At 40.0% G+C, this 19,728-nt stretch overlaps 1 protein-coding gene across 34 annotated transcripts in view; it reads left to right on the top strand.

The window, feature by feature from the left end:
* Positions 1-16,819, top strand: part of adgrl2a (adhesion G protein-coupled receptor L2a) — a 107,324-nt gene extending 90,505 nt beyond the window's left edge. For 4 of the 34 annotated variants that reach the window (XM_037248804.1, XM_037248810.1, XM_037248807.1 and 1 more), the window contains 11 exons: positions 92-312; positions 1,127-1,193; positions 6,146-6,237; positions 7,561-7,605; positions 7,749-7,775; positions 8,639-8,807; positions 8,894-9,022; positions 9,611-9,707; positions 11,335-11,463; positions 12,319-12,336; positions 14,468-16,819. In XM_037248804.1, the coding sequence (XP_037104699.1) occupies positions 92-312; positions 1,127-1,193; positions 6,146-6,237; positions 7,561-7,605; positions 7,749-7,775; positions 8,639-8,807; positions 8,894-9,022; positions 9,611-9,707; positions 11,335-11,463; positions 12,319-12,336; positions 14,468-15,351 (1,878 nt within the window). In that variant the 3' untranslated portion in view covers positions 15,352-16,819. Of the gene's footprint in view, positions 1-91; positions 313-1,126; positions 1,194-6,145; positions 6,238-7,560; positions 7,606-7,748; positions 7,776-8,638; positions 8,808-8,893; positions 9,023-9,610; positions 9,708-11,334; positions 11,464-12,318; positions 12,371-13,908; positions 13,948-14,467 lie in introns of all 34 variants that reach the window. The other 30 variants (XM_037248808.1, XM_037248838.1, XM_037248837.1 and 27 more) reach the window with 25 other exon arrangements.
* Positions 16,820-19,728: the final 2,909 nt, after the last annotated feature.

The following is a 19,728-nucleotide window of genomic DNA, read 5'->3' as shown; positions in this document are numbered from 1 at the left end:
AATTGTATGTAATATTAACTTCAATTGAAAAGCAACGACTTGTATTTAATAAATTGTACCATCTTCGATTTGGACGTTTGTTCTCGTTCAGATTGGCTGTGCCATCATTGCGGGGATCCTCCACTTTTTCTTCTTGGCTTCCTTCTCCTGGATGTGTTTGGAAGGAGTCCAGCTATACCTCATGCTTGTGGAAGTCTTTGAAAGTGAATACTCGCGGAAAAAGTACTACTACGTATCTGGTTACCTCTTTCCTGCCATCGTGGTTGGCGTCTCTGCGGCCATCGACTATGGAAGCTATGGAACAGAAAAAGCGTAAGTAAATCATTTGGGTTTATTTTACCAGAACAAAACTGCTCTGTTTTCTCTGTTTCTACTACCTGAATCATGTGCAAATCCCTCATAGGCAGCATCAAACTATTTGAGCTGCTGTCAGCAGGGATGTGCAGCTGTTCAATTTTTCATGTCATTTGAAAGTGTTTGACGGACTCAACACTGCGGTTAGAACGGGGCGGGGGGGTTGGTGTGGGTACATTAATGCTTTTCTCCTAAAAGACCCTCAGGTGACCTCTTGTTTGTAAATGCTTTGTGCAGAAAAAGCTTTTTACATAGATTAATGACCGCATCGTTGCTAAGACTATGAAGTGGGGCTACTTAGGGTCTACCCTTTGTTCTGCGCCTATGGTCAATCGGTAAAAAAGCTTTTGAGGTTAAATATTGATGAGAAATCATTCAATCCATCAGCCTAACCATGAGAAGCAGGAACATGATGCTAGGGATAACCGGTGATTCGATTAATTGAAAAAATGTTTTTGATTGGTAAAAAAATAAAAAATGTTTACAATAAACATTGTGAACAAACATGGTCATTTAACATAACTTGAACCATCTTGAGTACAAATGGAGTGCCGGTCTTGAACGCAACCAGCAGAGACATATTCAACCTGTTGCTGAACCTAACCCTTTATTTATAAATACACGTGACTACCTAAATATATTACATATCAATTATTGTTATTGTATATGGAGGGAATATTTGGAATCTATTCTATTAAAGAAACAAAAGAATGCAGATGCATTTTCTCTTTCCCAAACTGAAGTCTGTATTTTGTGTCTTTCCTTCTCTCAGGTGTTGGCTAAGTGTGGATAATCATTTCATCTGGAGTTTCATAGGACCTGTCACCTTTATCATCATGGTAAGCTTTAAGTTGTATTTTCTGTGTGAAGAGTGAATCTGATGGAGTGAGTGGGGCGAGATGAAGCAGATGCAGGGAAGAGATTAAGGTGGTAGTGAGAAAAAGAATCAGCGGGGTTTTGCTCCGAACCTCCTTGTGCCGAAGAAATTTTAGGAGTCATCTGACAATAATCTCTCTGATAGTGTGTCTGTACCTTTACACAGCTCACGGGGAGGACAAGCTGTTGTTGTACAATGAAGCGCGTTGATGCGTGCGTTCAAGTAAAACGGCACGTTAAGATTTTATAGCTGCTGTGTTCCTTCTCTTCACCAGCCTCCTTTTGTGTTGTATGTCAATTGTAAATAGCAGATGACAGCATCAGTGAAAGGCACGACTTGTTTGGTCAAGGACCGTTAGAGGTGAAGGACGTGTAGCATATGTCCCATTGAGGCATACAATGCTGGTCCTGACATTATTATCTCCCACTCCAGACAAGAGCATGTGTTACCACCATCATGTGTAAAAAGACGAAGAAAAAAGAACATGTATCATCTCTGGTTACCACACCGTGTTTTATTTTGTGAGGACGTTACAGTCTACCCAGCTAGGATGAGGATGCAAACCTTTGTCTGCTTTGCCAGACGGCTGCATTAGATTTGTTCAGTGCTGTGTTCATTATCCAGCACCATGGTTGGCGCTGTAGCTACAGATGCATCCGCATCTCTTGTTGAACATTAAACTGACAATCAAATTAACATTTCTACTGAAGTACCGTATTTTCCGGACTATAAGCCGCTACTTTTTCCACAAGCTTTGAGCCCTGCGGCTTGTAGCCCAGTGCGGCATATCTATGGATTTTCCGTGATCTTTGTGATGTTTAATATACTTATAAACTAGTTAGAAAAAAGGTGCGTGACAGAGGGATATGTGACCAGACACGGTCACTGGGAAGAAGGGTGGCGTGTTGATGGCATGTCTGTACGCCAGGCAAACAGTGCCGCGCAGTTGTCACGTACAAGAGACAAAACGAGATCAAAACAGACATTACTGGAGAAAGGAAGCTTTTACTATACACAAACCCTCATTATAGGGGACTAAATAAATGCATATGATGACGCTTTTAAATTAAAGGCAGTCGATTTGGCTCTTAATGAAGAAAATTGAGCTTTTACGTTTTTTGTAGATGTTTCACTAGTGCCACTCGAGGGCACTAGGCTATTGTTGATGGCATCTTGTTGCGTCACCCTTTTCAGTATTTTTTCCCCCGGTCATGTCTTCTCCAGAGCTTTACGTGTAGCTCGTACCTCATTGCCAACTTTACAGTTTACTTTACAGTGGCCCCATTTTATTATTCGTTGTGTGTTGCTAGTGGAGTTCTCTCTGTAGACAAAAAGTGTGTATAATTGTAAAATGGTACCAAATACAAGCTGGCTTGCCTCCCTGCGAGCACTCTTGACAGCCACACGGGAGCGCATTTTTCTTTTCTTAATTAGACCCTTATTGTTTTCCAATCGTATGTTGTTGCCGTAATGATTTGCATGAAAAATGTGTCTGCAGTAGAAATGTTGATCAGGATCCCGGCGGTGATGACCGCAAAGATAGAATCATGACCCTGCAAGTCGCTAATGTATTGTAGGAGAGCTAATGTGTGACAGGAATGAGGTTTTGCAGAACTCGCTTGTCTGATTCGGTGCAACAAATGACTCAAAAAGACAAAGTACTGTGGAAAGGCTGATCTCCAGGGAAGTATGCAGGAGCAAGGTTTGCCTGCACCGCCAGTGACCTTGGGTTTCTCGACAAATTGCTTTTGTCCTTGTCAATGAAGAAGACCAGAAACGCCCCAAGAGCCAGAAGAAAATGAGGGGAAACAATGTGTTGTAGTTAACGTCAGCAGCGAAACCATGTTGCTTGGGTATTAATCAAGAGCAGCCATTTTCTCCCTTGTAGCCGTTTGACTTTTTTGCTTTTCCTACCACATTATTGTATTCCACATATGATATCGTGTCCATGAAATTAAATGTCACATTTTGTCTGTTTCTAAAATTTCAACAGGGCCCAAACTTACTTTCTCATAGATTCAATGTCATTCAAATGTGTGTTAACTTCATTGACCCGACTTTATTATCGGACCCTTGTCGAAACACTTTTATTGGTGCTTTTTTTTTTTCTTAGTGGGTATCCTTGGACTGGAAATGACACAAAACACTGGCTAAAGACTGAGCTATTCATGGACTGGAAAAAATTTTTTTGCAAATTAATTAGATATAATGCAGTAAAAGTTTGAGAAAGTCGTTTTTTGCAACATTTGAAACGATCTCAAGTTTGCTTCTCAGATAGACTCAGACATGTGCAGTGATTCTTCAACATATTTGTTAATTTAAGATAACCTTTATTAGTACCACAATGGGGCAAAGACTCTTCACTGCTGTAGAATATTTAACGTGCATCCCAGATCGGAAGAACATTTTGGTGGGTATGGGTGAGAAAATTTTATTACTTGAAGTGTAATTGCAACTTCCAGCAGCATTTCAAACAGCTTCTCACATAAACCATGCTTGCTTTTGTAACATAAAAATTCATATGGTAAAACGTTTTACGGTTGCTTTGATGTGAAAGGCTGACTATGTATTTATTTTGCACTATCCTCAAAACAAGGTATCAGTAGTTCATTCTCAGTTCTTGAATGAAGTGCTCTGAAAGGCACTTTGTAATTACGTATGTATACTTGAAAATGTGATGGTGTGTTTTTAAAAAAAAATTTTTTTTAATTTGAAAACTGCTGGTTTCAGGGTGACAACGGATGATTTCTGTAAAAAGAAAAAATACAGCAAATAATGTGAGAATCGAATGTATTTTTGAATTGAAACATATTACTTTAATGAGTTTCCACCTAAAAAAATTCACATACCAATTAGCAGATATCAACTCCTAATTTGGACAAACATTTTGGGGATGTGGGTTGGATAGATTGCAGTTGTGTACAAGTGTCCATTTTTAGTTTCTTTTCTCTTTCCAGCCTTGGACAACACACGGCTATAGCAAAAGCTGGCGGAAGGCACTTAGATCATCGTCGTCTCTGGGCACAGGGGCTATTAGCTCCATGAAAGGGGTACATGGAAATAATGAATGTATGCTTGCGGTAGTTGGGGGGTAAGCCATTAGTATGCTTGAGCTAACATGAACACAAGGCCTTTTGGATCATGACACGTCGCAAGCAGTTCTTATCATGTGGACAGCTCCATCTGCACCTTTAATATTTTATCGCCAGCAGTTCATTTAGAGTTCACTGTGTAAACATGCAGGCTACCTTCAAAAATGTGAAAGGAAGCACGGGAGGGGAAGGAAGCTTTTTCCTGATGTCCCAATGTGGCAAGTCTGCTTCTGCATGGCTTGCGGTGATGATTCCCAGACAGAAAAGACGGAGTGAAGGATGGAGGACGATTCCCCAGGGAAGCGTGTTGGTGAGGGGGAGGGGGGCATGTGCCTTACGACTAGGTTACTTTAAAGCTCTGTGTCACACTCCTCTGTCTCATTGGATCCATGTCACTACTCCAGGCTGTGTGAAAAGGGGCTTTTGAAAAGTCCTCCTTTCGCTTCCTTACACACCTCCCCCATCTTCAGTCTCCACCGCTGGACTCAGATGACGTAAATAATAGTGGATTTCTGTGAAACAAACCACAGATTCATTGCCATCTTTTGATACAGTCTAAACCAAGGTACTCCATTTTACGCCCTGCCCGAACTCCCTTATACAGGCTGCCTTATTGTATTGTGTTTCGCACCATGAGTTGATTGCATGAGGAGGGGTGATGTATCGATCACAGGCAGTCTTTTCATAGGAGCCCCCCCCCCACACACACACAATATGTTTAAAAATGAGTGGCCATGGTATGAATGGCACCTCCAAAGGTCATTTATTTCATTCCCTCCCACCAGGCAATGCATTTTATTCTCTGCAGGCTTTATTATGCTGTAGGTTAACACTTGAAATTTCTTTTTACGTGTATTGTCTTTGATAGGCACACATACCGTAATTTTCGGACTATAAGTCGCGGTTTTTTTTCATAGTTGGGTGGGGGGGCGACTTATACTCAGGAGCGACTTACATACATATATATGGGGTTTTTTTCACTTTTTTGGGCATTTTATGGCTGGTGCGACTTATACTCCGGTGCGACTTATAGTCCGAAAATTACGGTACTCTAATTCATCTTTCTCAGATATTCCTTACCATTTTTTTTTTAAGGTTCGCCTGCTCGTTTGAGTGCATGAACATGCCGGGTCGGGTCTACTTTGTTCCAGAATAAATATTTTTTGGAGTGAATTTATTTGAAGCAGCTCTTCTCTGTCAGCCCATCCAAGCTTTGTGTCTCTAAATCACAGTATTGATTTTCAAGGTAGCAAAAAAAAAAACTCTCTGAACTCTCAGCACATCCAATACTTTTTTTTTCCTCCCCCCAGTCTGTTATGTGCCACTGATTCCCTTAAGATTTAACGCACTAAAATGCTACCCCTCCCTCTTCTCTTCAACATTTATATTTGCGGTCTTTTCTCTAACATGCAGAGGAATCGAAAACTGTACTGGTTATAATATTTCAGTATGTGCACGAAACGATGGCGTTGTTTTGTACAACAAAAAGGTTTCTTATTACCCCTGCTCTTTTTTGTTCCCAACTGAATTCCTCAGACTGAGGAGCCACTTCTCTTTTTTTCCTTCGCTGATGGATTTTAATGCTTTCCCATGCTTTTATTGATATAGAATGACACTAAATTTGGCGCCAGTGGGCCCGTCTTCTCTCGGACTAGAGCGATAGATGTTTATTGGATTAGTCTGTGGACATGCAGGATTGGCTCCCTGCCTTTTTTTTATCTTTTGAAACTTTGATACAGGATCGACCGAGATTCTTTTTTTTCTTTTCTTTGTCAGTCATTCATCTTTATTTCTTAACACTGCCTTTTCTCTGATTTGACAGCTCAATCTGATCTTCCTGGTCATTACCATGTATAAAATGATGAAGCACTCAACCACCCTGAAACCAGACTCGAGTCGACTGGAGAATATCAAGTAAGTAAAGTCTCCACTGCAAAATAGCCACATCCTACTTACCAGCAATATAACACTGCTGCTATTCTACCAACTGCCCACGAAAGCTGAGCCTCTTTTTCTCTTGAGGAAAAGCTTTCTTTTTTTTTTAAAGAATTTATCAGAGCAACAACTCTTTTAAAGTAGCTCACTTTTAAGAAATGGAATCATTTAAAAGCCCAACCTGTCACATCAAACCCAATATGTTTGTGAAATGATGATTATCCACTACCGATTTGGGTTTTAAGAATCAATTCTTCCCATTGGAAATAGAGGCAATCCATTTACAGAGTCAAATTGATACTATTATAAAATCAAATGGTATTTTAACTGTCATCAGTGAGGATAGGAATTACCACCAACTGTTGCTATTGATAAAATGTAAGCCTTGTAAAACGAAATTTACTAAATTACCAATCCGAGGAGACATGACATGTTTTTACATTTTAAAAACGTTTCTCCTTTTTTTTATGTACATATATGGCAGGTTTTTGTCAAGAAAAATAAAAGGATCAGGATTTTTTTCAAAGTGTTTGACATCTCATAGAAGCAAGCCAGCCCTTAATGCCACTCCACTTCTATTTTTAATGTTGTTGTATTTATTTGAGAAAGAGTGAGCAGGAATTAAGCAGCAACTGACGACTCACTTCCTGCTTCTACAAACAAGCAAGAATGAACGCGTTTGAAATCACGCAGGCTGGAATTTGCTATTTGTCTGTATCCCCTTGTGCCCTTCTTCACCAAACCAAATAAAAATCCCAGTTTTTGACCCAATAAATTAAAACAAGCTCTTTGACAAATCCGCAGTCGACGGTTTGCCGCTCGACATTTTCTCAAGTCGTAATTGCTTGTTTTTGTATACATTTGAAAACCGTATTTACAGGCTGCTAATCAGGGGTTACCCGGTGCTCGTGTTAACAGCGCAAGGGCGAAATTCCGTGTGATTTCATTATTTACTTTTCCTAGCAAATATGTGCAGCATGCCAACACCGCGGTGAGCGTGCAATCAAGAAGAACTGACAGGATAAATGCTTATTTACGCACCCGGGTGTATTTGAGTTTTTCTGATCTCATATTAAGGAAACCACAATTTGTGCCTTTCTCCTGGGAACCTTTCTTTTCAAATTGTTTATTCCTGCAAGGATAGTTTGTGTATTAATAGCTTCATTGTGGTCTCTTTGTTTGTGTTCACATGGCACCATTGTAGCGCCAGTGTCTCTGCATGTTGCATGTGAAAGCAAATTTAACACGCAGCCTCTCCTTTCTCTTCTGTCACTCTCTTCTCTGTGGGGCAATCCATGCCAGTAATTATCACGTTTGTGACGGCTACTATAATACCGATTTGCCTGGGTAAGCTTTGACTTTACACCTCGGCTAATTACACACACACACGCGCGCACACACACACACACACAGTCATGTAAATGTAACAACACACAGTCAAACCTCGCTGTGATCTAATTGTGCTTTTCTCTTCCTGCTTCTCATGCTAGCTATGAAGATAATAAACAGTTTATCAAGTAAGGATGCATTGACCAGAACTCCCCAATTTCTCCTTAATTCTATTTCCTCTCCTGCCTTTTTCTCGTTCCTCTTTCCAGTTGTCACCGGGTCATCCATCATTTCCCAGGCAGCAACTTTTAAACCAATCATTTTCTATCCTTGTGAATGCTTCCTCTCTTTGTGTCCATCGTGTTGTTGTTGTTGTTGTTATTCTCCTTGAACTCGTTCCTCATCTGCTGGTAATTATTGGTAAGGTTCAGACACACAGATATGTCGTACCCTTGGATTGTTTGTTTTGATAACACTGTACGTTCAGTGAAAAAAGGTCAAAATTGCAATTATAAACTCTGTGATGAGTATTGTTTTGCAGAATATTGTGCAGGAATATTGGTCTGGTTGAACACATTTTTCAGCCAATTTAACATTGCATTTTCGACAAGGGCATATTTTGATAAGTGACAGAATAACAAAATAATGGAGTTGTATTTTTCCCCCCATTTTGTTATTGTTTAGGCCTTAGCCAAGGTCTGCACCGTCTTAAGTTCCATTCTGGTGTTAAGTGTTTCCTATTAAGAGGCTACATTGCATTCTGACTAAACAGAGGAGATCTGAGCAGCGCAAAGCATTACAAATAGTTCAAGAAAAGAAAAAAAATTTATATGGTTTGCAGGAAGTATTGACTTTGTTTTTGTTAGAATGACATTTTTGTTTATACTTTGGAGGTCTGTGCCATTTTAGTTTTATTGGTTTGCTCGCATCTGCCTTGCAGCTTTCCTGTACCCTTTCTGAGTAATGGTGCCATTTATTGATTTGTCAGGGCCATGTAAGCTATATATGCAAAATTTATCGTCTCCTTCTGTTTGTTTATGTCATCTTGCAGATCTTGGGTCATGGGGGCTTTTGCACTCCTCTGTTTGCTCGGCTTGACGTGGTCCTTCGGTCTCTTCTTCATCAACGAAGCCTCCATTGTCATGGCGTACCTCTTCACCATATTTAACGCCTTCCAGGGGATGTTTATCTTCATTTTCCACTGCCTGCTCCAGAAAAAAGTAGGTTTCATATCATGTGGCAGTGAACTCATGTCACGCGGCACTTCAGCACATTTTCAATGAGTCATGTTTGTCTGCTCTCGTAGGTCCGCAAAGAGTACAGCAAGTGCTTCCGTCACACATACTGCTGCGGAAGGCTGCCGACTGAGAGCTCGCATGGTTCGGCAAAGACTTCCACTACACGGACAAGCGCACGCTACTCCTCTGGTACCCAGGTAGAACGTCAAGCTTGCACAAGCCGCATCCTTTCTTTTCTACTGGCCAACTTCTTCTGCCACTTTTCTCACTAATGCCATGTGCATGTGCAATAAAGTGCACTTTTATTTCGGTATTTCACACTGATTTGGGTCAAGCCAAAATTACATGATTTTCTACATGATTGGTTGATTTATTAGGCAGCTTTCAAGATTGTAGATGGAAAAAAAAAAAGGATGTTCATTTTCCTACATTCCCACCGCATCGATACCTGGTACTCGACATTCCTACTTGTAACAGATTCATCCATAGGTGCGTCTCATTGGCACGATGTGATTGATCATTTCCATAAAGTCAACCAAATTGTAAATAATTAATTAACTAATTATGTCCAGATCTAACAGGAACACTTTCTTTGTTCAAATAGTGATGAACGCTTAAGGCATTCACTTTCAAAAAACAACTCTAAATTAGAGAGTAGAGACAGTGTTGCTGTAATTGTAAAATGTAGGCGGAGGAAGATGGTGCACACACTCAAATAAATGAAAGGAGATGTGAGCAGCGGGCTTGTTTAAAGTCCTAATGATTGTCCCTTGTTGACCTGACAGAGTCGAATCAGGAGAATGTGGAATGACACCGTAAGAAAGCAATCTGAATCCTCCTTTATCTCAGGTGACATCAACAGCACCTCCACCCTTAACCAAGGTCAGTTCACACCTCATTTCTCTCCACATCTCTCACACACACACACACCCCTATGCACACATTTCATCATCCGGTTTAAAAATACTCCTCCGCGCCCGCCTGCTGCAAAGGATGGTTCCTCGGTAATCGTAATAAATGGCTGCGGCTTGAAAAGACAGAGGAGTGCGGTTAGAAAAGCGAAAAGAAATTATCTCAGCCTTCTGCCTAGTTTCCCTGTTGTGTCCGCAAAGGATTACCAAAGTCCGTCCTCAAATAATCTGGTCAGTCGGTTTTAAAGTGAGGTGGGAATGGAAATTTATTATTGAAGTGCTGGCTGTTCCAGCAACATACAGTGAACATGTAGACAAAACTAAAATGAGAAAACTGAATGTCATTTTAAGAAAGAAGCCATTTGTTGCTTGCCATCTGAGGTGACATTGGTTACTCTCAAAGGATGAGGGGGAAAAAAAATAAGAAGTCATATTTTATTTAGCTTGAGCACAAATATGATGATGAGAAGATGATGTTCAACTCTGGCTGACCCGGAGCGCTTAGCGTGTTGCTCGGCTTTCTGCTGCCTCTTAAATGGCTTTTGGAGCAGGTGAAGGAAAAGCGTTCCTATTCCAAGGCCGTTAACATCCCGATGCCTTGCTTCGATGCCAATTCCTGCACATCTCTGCCTTCACTCTCTTTTTTCACTGTCACTTTTTACAAGGTAACTCACTGCTCCTCCGGCTCCGAGGCACATTTTGACTCGCTCATACACCTCTAACAAAATAGACGTAGAGCTTTTCTCCCCACACTGTCGAGCCGTGAAGTTGTTAATGTAAAGGTTAGATATTGATCACTCCGGGGTGTAGAAACCTAGCTACCCTGGAGAGCCGCTGCACTAAACGAGGGCTCTATCTCCTGGAAGCACTTCCTGTCATTAAAAGCATCCCTGAAGTCCTCCCAACAGACAGACAGATGGCATTTAACACAGGTGATTAATGGCACTGGAGATGCTTTCATTCCCTGAAATACATTAGAAGCTGGTTAAAAAAAGAAATGGACAGGAGAAGAGTGGTTTAAAAGAAAAATTCAAGTCTAATGATTAAATAAATTACTGTAGGCCAACGATGCGCAACCTAAATACTACTAGGAGGCCACATAAGACCACATACTTCCGAACCAGATTTAAAAAACGTTTTGAAAAATTAATATGGACAAAATATGTGCAGATTACCAATTAATTGGCAAATTAATAAAACATATTATCATGAATTATCAAAAAATATTATTATTTTGTTCGCCCTCACAATACATTTTAATAGGTGTCAGTATACAAGTATTTTTGCTAATTGGAATGTTTTTAAAGGAACTCACGTATATGAAATAACTTTCTCATCGACGTATCTTATATCTCCCTATATATTTGATGCTTGTCCACCCAAACTTATTATTGATATTCTACTCGGTATATCCAATCAGGTGCAGAATTGTTCAAATTTAGTGTATTGCTCTTTGCATGAACAAAAAACTATTGTCTATTCTCCTCTCACATTTCCAGCTGCTTCCAGACAACTCAAATAATGACACTCTAAAAATCGCCTTCATTTTTTCACTGTTGGCTGAGTGCACATTCTCCTCTTCTGTCTTTCTACTCCAGGAATGACTGGGAATTATCTACTAACAAATCCTCTTCTTCGACCACAAGGCTCTAACAACCCTTATAACACCTTACTGGCTGAGACAGTTGTGTGTAACACCCCTACGGCTCCAGTGTTTAACTCTCCAGGTGTGCATACTCATCCGATCACCTGCTTTTTAACTTCTACAGTTTTTTTTTACCTCCCTTCCCACAAGTATCTCGCTTGTCAGTGTAGTGTTGACAGGCCAAACAAAAGGCAGGATGTTCTACATTGTCGCGTTGTCATACTTGTCCACTTGTCTCCCATCAATTTCTCAACCTAAACAAACTGTATTGTTTGACTAGTGAGGTTATAGTGCAGATGTTATTAAGTCATCTGCTGTTTTGAGTGCTTTTATGGGAGATTTACCCTTAAAACACATCAAATCTATGTTAACATTACGAAGAATGCATTTAATAGAAATGAGTGTCACTGTCAGCCTGTTGTGAAAACTGCAGTGCAGTTACAGTTAAGCCCACAATTATTCATACGCTGGCCATTTATTTACAATATTATTTTTAATTTATTGGAAGGATAGCTACTAACTGGAAATGGCAAAAGAATGTCACAATAATTTTAATTATTTAGATTTTCCTGTTCTATACATACAATATTAAAAATGTATTAGAATTCTGTTGCTTATACACAAACTTGCCAAGGTTCTTTACAACGGGTGGACTTATTTCACCGTCACAGTTGTCAAGGATATTAATCCTCTAAAAATGTCAAATAAATTGAAAATAGAGGTTATTTATTTTAATTAATACCGTATATCCAACAAAAGTCTTTCTATATGTTCTATATGTGTCATTTCCAGCTAGATGATCTCCATTCACACATCAAAATTGACTAACAAAAAATGTGGCCTATCTGGGTTTAACTGTATGTTTTCCCCACCATGTTGAATGTGAAATGGCATCTTTTGTGACGTTCCTGTGCTCTTCCCTTGTGCTTCCCTCTAGTGACCTACAGAGAGACAAGTATGGGAGTCAAACTTAACTTTGCCTATCAAATGTAAATTTTTTTCAGCATGCTTATTTAAAAAACAAAAACAAAACAAACATCTCACCCCTTCCCCACCACCGGCACTTTTACTGTTTACTTTAGGCCATTAACACACACACACACACACAATGAGCAAGGGGTTCACAAAAGGTTCTTTCGAATTACTAATATTTTAAAGGCATTATCATTTTTCCTTGTTTTCTGTCCAACTGTCAGGCAGCATTCTGTCGAGCTCATCTGGCACTTTTTTCAATCACTTTTTACACGTAATAAACACTCGCCTGGTGTGACAGCAGCTGTTTGATTTCCCCTTAATTTCTCTTCTTCTTACTTTCTCGCTGATAATAAGAGGGGCATCTCTGCTTTAACAATCCCAAAACCTGATGATCTCTTTACCTCATATTTTTTATTATGTTTTTTTTACTTCTATGTACATATTTTACTGGAAGGAAAAAAAAAAAACGCACTCATAAGTCTTCCTGCTAATGTTAACATCTGGTTTAGTGTGAGGAGTTACATTGGCCTTTATCTCCTCTCTTTATCATCGAATAACCAAGATTTGTCTTTTTTTTTGTGCTGCTTTGCATGACCTTCGTGCTATGAGGAATTCTTAACATGACTGCGTCTGACCTCTGCAGCGCTTGTGTTATTTCTCAGCTGCTCCACCAGTGACTGGTGTCTCACTGGGAACTGTCACTGTGACGAATGCCAAACACTGGGCTGTTGGTGACCTCTAACCTTAGCCAGCTATGGGCGCACAAGCTGCCAAGTTACGGACAGAATGTATACCTAATTGGACAAAAACAACTGAGAAAAGCTGTTTAATGGCCCTTAGTTAATATACAGTTGTGTTAAGAATAATGGCCGTGTGTTTAAAAATGTGTAAAGCTTGAAATCCTTCAAATGAATTGGGAATACTAAATTCCTAACTAAATCGAAGAAAAGCATCAGATGTGTGAATCTGCTTTTATATTTGTATATGTATATATGTACGTATATGTACATGTACACATATATCCATACATGTACACATACTTATATACATACACACATATAGACATATACGTACATATACAAGTACTTCTAGTACATATACATACATATACACCTGTACTGTCTGTATAATATAGTACATTTCACAAATCATCTGTGTTTCTTGATTACGCTTCAAAAAATATTTTTTGTGGATCAACAAGTACTGTATTGGATCAAGGTTTAGGGATTTGTGAACCCATGAATTGGGCTGGTATAATAGTATAGTGTATATTCATCTCATTGGTCTGAAAGCAATGCTTACTTCCTCTCCGGCAGGTAGGGTAACGATTTCTATAAGCTATTTTTAGGATTTTGAGCTATACTCAGCTTTTTAGACACATTGTTGTTATTCCAAACACAACTCTACTTGAAAGTTCATTTGATTTTCTGAACCTTTGCTCTTGCTATGTTGAATTTGCAACCTTTTTCATTTATTTTTTTGGTTGCTCTTTTGAGTGTTTTTTTTTTTCTTCATGTTACAATAAATCATTTTACTTTCTTTTGTACATCAGCTGCTCTTAGACCAGATAGGCTGAGCAGGCAGACATGAAGTGAGTCTTTTCACTTGCTGTGTGTGGTGATGGTGGAGTGCTGCTTGTGGGCTCCCCGTCGAGTGAGAACAAAGATGGCTGTCTCATGTTTACACATGACAACTTTCCCTTTCTCGTCATTCCTCCCCGTCTTTGTGCTTTTTCTCTCACCCTGCACCTTCAACCTATTTGGTGTAATGCAGCTTGCCCGTCTGTAGACCTCCACTCTGCCCGGTGTGTCGTGATGGTGCTTACCGTTCTCTTGGTTTTCTTAATGTTGTTTGGGATCCTATTTTCATTGTCTCTTTGTGGCATACTAATACACACAAAGTGGACTATGAATAAATTACGGTTGAAATAAAGTTAAAAAAGCATAAAAGCAATTTCTCAAAATGCATGCAAAGCATTGTGCCACACTAACAGATGTATGGCATGGCTTAAAGTTAACTATGTGCATCCTAAACAGCATTAAATTTAGCATTCGGCGGTACTGCGGGATTAAGATGTAAAATAACGGAAAGTCACTGTCTTTCCTTTGCAGGGCACTCACTGAACAACGTGGTGAGGGATACAAGTGCAATGGATACTCTACCGCTAAATGGTAACTTTAACAACAGCTACTCACTCCGCAGTGCGGACTTCGGCGACAGTGTACAGGTGGTCGACTGCGGACTCAGTCTGGACGACGCTGCCTTCGAGAAAATGATCATCTCTGAGCTTGTACACAACAACCTGCGTGCCTGTAACAAAAGCCACCAACAGCAACAGCAGCCACCCCCCAATTTGCATCACCCTCCTCATCAGCACCACCGACCTCAACAGCAGCATCCGCCTCCGCCGCCATTGCAGTACCACCACCATCGTCACCTCATGGCGGAGCGGGCTCCACCCAAGGTGACGGCGGTGAGGGGCAGCGGCAGCGAAGATGGTGTCATCGTCGCCGACGCTTCTTCTCTGGTGCACGTGGGCGAAGCGGTGGGCCTCGAGTTGCACCATCAGCATGAGCTGGAGGCGCCGCTCATCCCCCAGCGGACTCACTCGCTTCTGTATGCTCCCGAGAAGAAGGTGAGGACCGACGGGGGAGTGGAAACCATTGTGGGCCGCCTGACACCTGACAACGACCAGGAAAGTTTGCAGTCTCCAAACAGAGACTCCTTGTACACTAGTATGCCCAATCTGAGGGACTCTCCTTGTCCAGAGAGCAGTCCCGAAGTTGTGGAGGACTTGTCCCCATCCAAGAAGAGCGAGAATGAGGACGTTTACTACAAGAGCATGCCTAACTTAGGAGCCGGTCATCAGCTGCAGGCCTATTACCAGATAGGCAAAGGGACGAGTGACGGTTACATTATTCCCATTGCGAAAGACGGCTGCATACCGGAGGGCGATGTACGGGAAGGAACGATGCAGCTCGTCACAAGCCTTTAAATGTATTACGATGAACACCCAACCCTCCTCCTGACCATCTTCAGCCGTGAACATTTGGTGGACAAACTAGTGAGGAAAGGTGTGTCATTTGAACTAGCCATTGACCACTCTTTTCCCCCCAAACAGGTCACTCTTCCGCCCTTTTCAGCCATTGCTGCGCAACGTTTTAATAAAAATGTACATACATAAAATACAGAGTCAAATTTTCATTTTTAGAGATAAGCCAATTATGTATTTAAATGTGCTGCTGCTGTCAAAAGTGTACGGTACCATAATAGAAATACAAAAGGACAAAAAAGAAGCGTTACTTGATCCCTCAGAAAAGCATTTAAAAAGGTTGTACATACACTTCCCAGCATCCTGTGTTTTTGTTTATTTTTTTGTTTTTTGATTGTGAACAAAATGACATTCAAGGACCAGGACATTGACTATAGCCTGTACAGCCCTCCCACCCCAAAGGAATATATACGGTCATGGTCATCCCTTCATCCCCATGCTGTTTTTTCGATTGTATGACCACTAGCAATCAAGCCCCTGGCCTTATATTTTCTCAACTGTACATTGAAACTGTAGTCAAGAATAATGGCTATAAATATATATTTTGTTGTATTGCTGGTGTAAAATACAGATTCTTGGAAAACCGTAATTATAAAGAAACTGTTTAACTGCAAAATTTAACATTTGAGAGACTATTGTCTAGAGGTTATACATAGTGGCTTCAACCGTTGATTCATGTTAGTGAGTTGGAACGTTAAAGACATACAGTATGTAAAGAAATAAATAAACTATACATAAAAAAATACATGGATGCTTTATCACATTTTGCACCAGTGAACAGTGTTTATACTGTCTGGATTTCATTGATTAGTATCACTCACTTAAATGTGTTAATCTGATTTTGCCAGAGTTGCGTTATTTTATGCATCAGTACATATTTTTGCTGTTATGGCAAATGATGGGCAGTTCGAAAATGAAGGGTTGTTTTGTTGATGGTAATCATTAATTTTCTTTTACTGCCTTGATTGAAATGGTTTATTTATTAAATCTTTTTTTTTTTAATAAATGGGAAAAAATTCTCAGCACTGGTATACATATTGTACTGTAGCTCATAATTTTGTGTAAACATATTAGAATGGGCTCGAATCTCCACTCTAAAACTTATGTAAAGTTCAACACTTGTTTGGCAAATACAATAAATGTGAGTTTTTTTCGCAAATGTCATGTTGCTTATTAATGGTGTATTTGCTACTACGGGACACCACATTGAAAGGTAAATAGGTGAGTTTATGTTTATTTTCTCTTTTTTTTTTTCTTCAATGGCTGCACATTTTGAGAGAGCTCGTTTCACCCATATTTGTCAAATACGGCAAATCTCCATGTTAATCAAAGACGAGAAACTCAGGTAGGAAAATTGCTATGTAAACGGTTCTGTGTGGTTGCAACACAAATAAAAACACAATGATTATGATTTACAGTATTCCGTTAAGTATATTCTTGAATGACCCCTGCTTTTGACACCGTTAAGCAGCGCTACACAAATCTTTTGTCTTTATTATCATGTAGGAGTGTATCCACAGAGCTTACAACTGGTCAATGTTAGTTAGACTTGGCTGCACTTGTAGGAATATATTATACAAGATCTGTCTATGTACGACACGTATTTGCTCTAATTGTCCGTTGCAGCTGAAGCCCACGCCGAGTTCCTACCCGTGTTACACCTCAGGTAATGCTAATTTACGAAATGTAACACCAGTTGAGGCGAAGTGACAAGATCTCAGCTGGGGGCCTGGAAATTGCACGGATTACCATTTGGTATTGCAGTAAACTACGCAGACCTTTAAAAAAAATAATGCACTCTTTGTCAGCCGTGCAACATGGCAGTGAGTGGGCTACTGTTTTGACTCAAACCGCAATTATGTGGCATTTAAAAAGTGAAGCAACTGACAAAAGTTGTAGACATAATTATACTTAGGTAGGCAGTTGACCATAAAAAAATGAAAAACTCAACGGGAGACAAATAGGCATTTGATGGACCGTTTGGCATTGTGTTTTCGTTCTGACGGCTTGTCTTTTCAGTGATGGCTCCACAAATTGAATGTGTGACACTCAGTCGAGCCCATCATGAATGAGAATAGGTAGTCAATTTTAGAAATTAATTTATTGTTTCTTTCCTAAATCATGCCTTTGTTTTTTGAACCCTCAAATGCATACTGAAGTTTCAGTGCCTGAACTACAGTATATCAACAAGACTTTTTCTCAGGGAGACATTGCAGAATATCGCTCAAACTTTATGTTTATACTGCAACCCTAGATTCAGCCTAAACGTAGCTTGCAAGCTGGTTTGTTTTTGTAATTAAGAGCATAGCAATATGATCCGGAATAGGATATGTATCTGTGATGGATAGTGTGGACTTGGCACCCTCCAACTTTGCGTGTGGCCTTCCCACCACATGAGAGCCTCTCTAATTCTCTGCCTCTTGCTCAGGGAGAGACTTGGCCTTTGTCAAACATCGATTCAGAAGTAGGCCAGGAGCCGGGGAGCCGCGGTGTCGGAGACGTGAGAGGCAGTCCGCGCTGAGGAAACCAAGGTAGACAAGACTGTCAGCAGAACTGGGCTTTGATTGTAAAATATGAATGTTGGATTGACCAACGCAATGACAACCGAACAATAGTCACTGAATCAACATTAATTGTAATATTTGATGCAATATGCTGATTTTTTTTTTCTGCCAAATGTGATGTGTTGTGAGGACTGCAAGTGTACAAAAAGTCACACAAATCATCTTTTTAAAGCAGTAAAAAGCCTCACAACTGCAAATATTACTTTTAAATTCCTTTTACAAGGTTCTGAGCGCACATCACTGATTTCAACTAGTATCCCAATATATCTATGAAAATATATTGTCGCGATTTCTCCCGGTCAGGGAACCATATGCAGCCATAGGGGGGGCACATGTCAGTGTCTCCCTTGTGCCGGTCCCAAAAGGGAAAAGCCGAAAGGCGCCGTTGTTTTTCCAAAGAAATGAACATTTGCACCATATTTTGAGTGTATTTGAAAATGTATCACTCCAACCCCCTGCTGGATCAGAAGTCAATAGTCATTTCAATGGTGATATGTGTGGCTGTATAACTCCTGTGATTGGAAAACACAGTGGCACTTACAGATGTCATCAGCATGGATAAAAGCGATTGCGTTCTCAAGTTGCACAGTATCTGGCAGCGCAAAACTAACTTGAGTCAAAGGGGACCCTTTAACTGCTTACTCTTTTCTTCCCCCAGCCTCTTTTGTCCTGTCCCCAACTTCAAATGTGCAAATTTGCGACCCATGGGCGACTTAGATCCGGTACTGCTGAGGTGAAAAATCCAATTAACCTGCAGCTCTAGCTGCCTTCGTTATAATCCCCTCCCATAATTATGAAATAACCAGATGCAGGGTTTCAAATGAAAAAACGGATGAGGGTGACTGACTGAAGAAGAGAAAATGAAATAAAAGCATAGTGTGCCAGTGTACTGCGTTCCGGTTTAACCTCGGGGGGAAACAGATCATTTTTAAGACAGATTTTGAATGTGAGACCTGCAGAAGTGGCGGTAATCAGGATAAGTATGTTCTAATTATACACTAACAAAAATAAGAAGGGAGCATATCGGGGGATGTTACATTGTTAGACTGCATAAATCTATCATATAAAGCTGAGATGAGAAACTGAGGCTGTGGGAGCACTGAGGGATCATTGTCAGTCCTCCACAGATGCTCAAACAAGGCTTTAAAATGATTAAATACTTTGCATTGGGAGAAAAAGTGAAAATTAAAATCATTAACCCTTCACAGTCTGTCTTCCATTGTTTTGTTTGAAATAGAATAACATCACAGAGAGGTAAGGCAGCGTCTTTGATGAGAAATTGCTGAAATACAAAAACACCTTAAGCTCATCCATTTAAAAGCAATTATGGATGTTGTTGCAGCCATTTAGCATGAGTTCAAGAAAAACAGATATTATTCGCTTTAGGATGACTAGCATTTAATCTTGTGTTTAAAAAAATAAAACTAAAAAAAAAGTACTTTATCTTATTTTGCAGAAAGACCTCAAGCATGCAATTATTTTTACTTTCAAATGACACAAGTGGTTCACTTTTCCAACAAACATTCGAAATTTCAATTAGGCAAAATCAGAGCAAACTTTCAGGCCAAAATTTGAATCACACAAATTAAAAAAAGATTTCTGGATATTTATTGAACAAGCGCAATTTGAAAGTGCACAAAGGTTACATGAAAAAGGCAACCATGGTACAATGTACTGTACAACAGACCAGCAGTGGTGGAAACTCACCACAGGAACCACAATGAGTGTTGGATAAAAATAGAATTAAGCACCTGTG

This window comes from Syngnathus acus, chromosome 4 (genome assembly GCF_901709675.1).
Source record: "Syngnathus acus chromosome 4, fSynAcu1.2, whole genome shotgun sequence".
Lineage (NCBI taxonomy): Eukaryota > Metazoa > Chordata > Actinopteri > Syngnathiformes > Syngnathidae > Syngnathus > Syngnathus acus.
The sequence above is the reverse complement of the archived record's forward strand: the minus strand, read 5'-3'. Positions and strand labels throughout refer to the sequence as shown.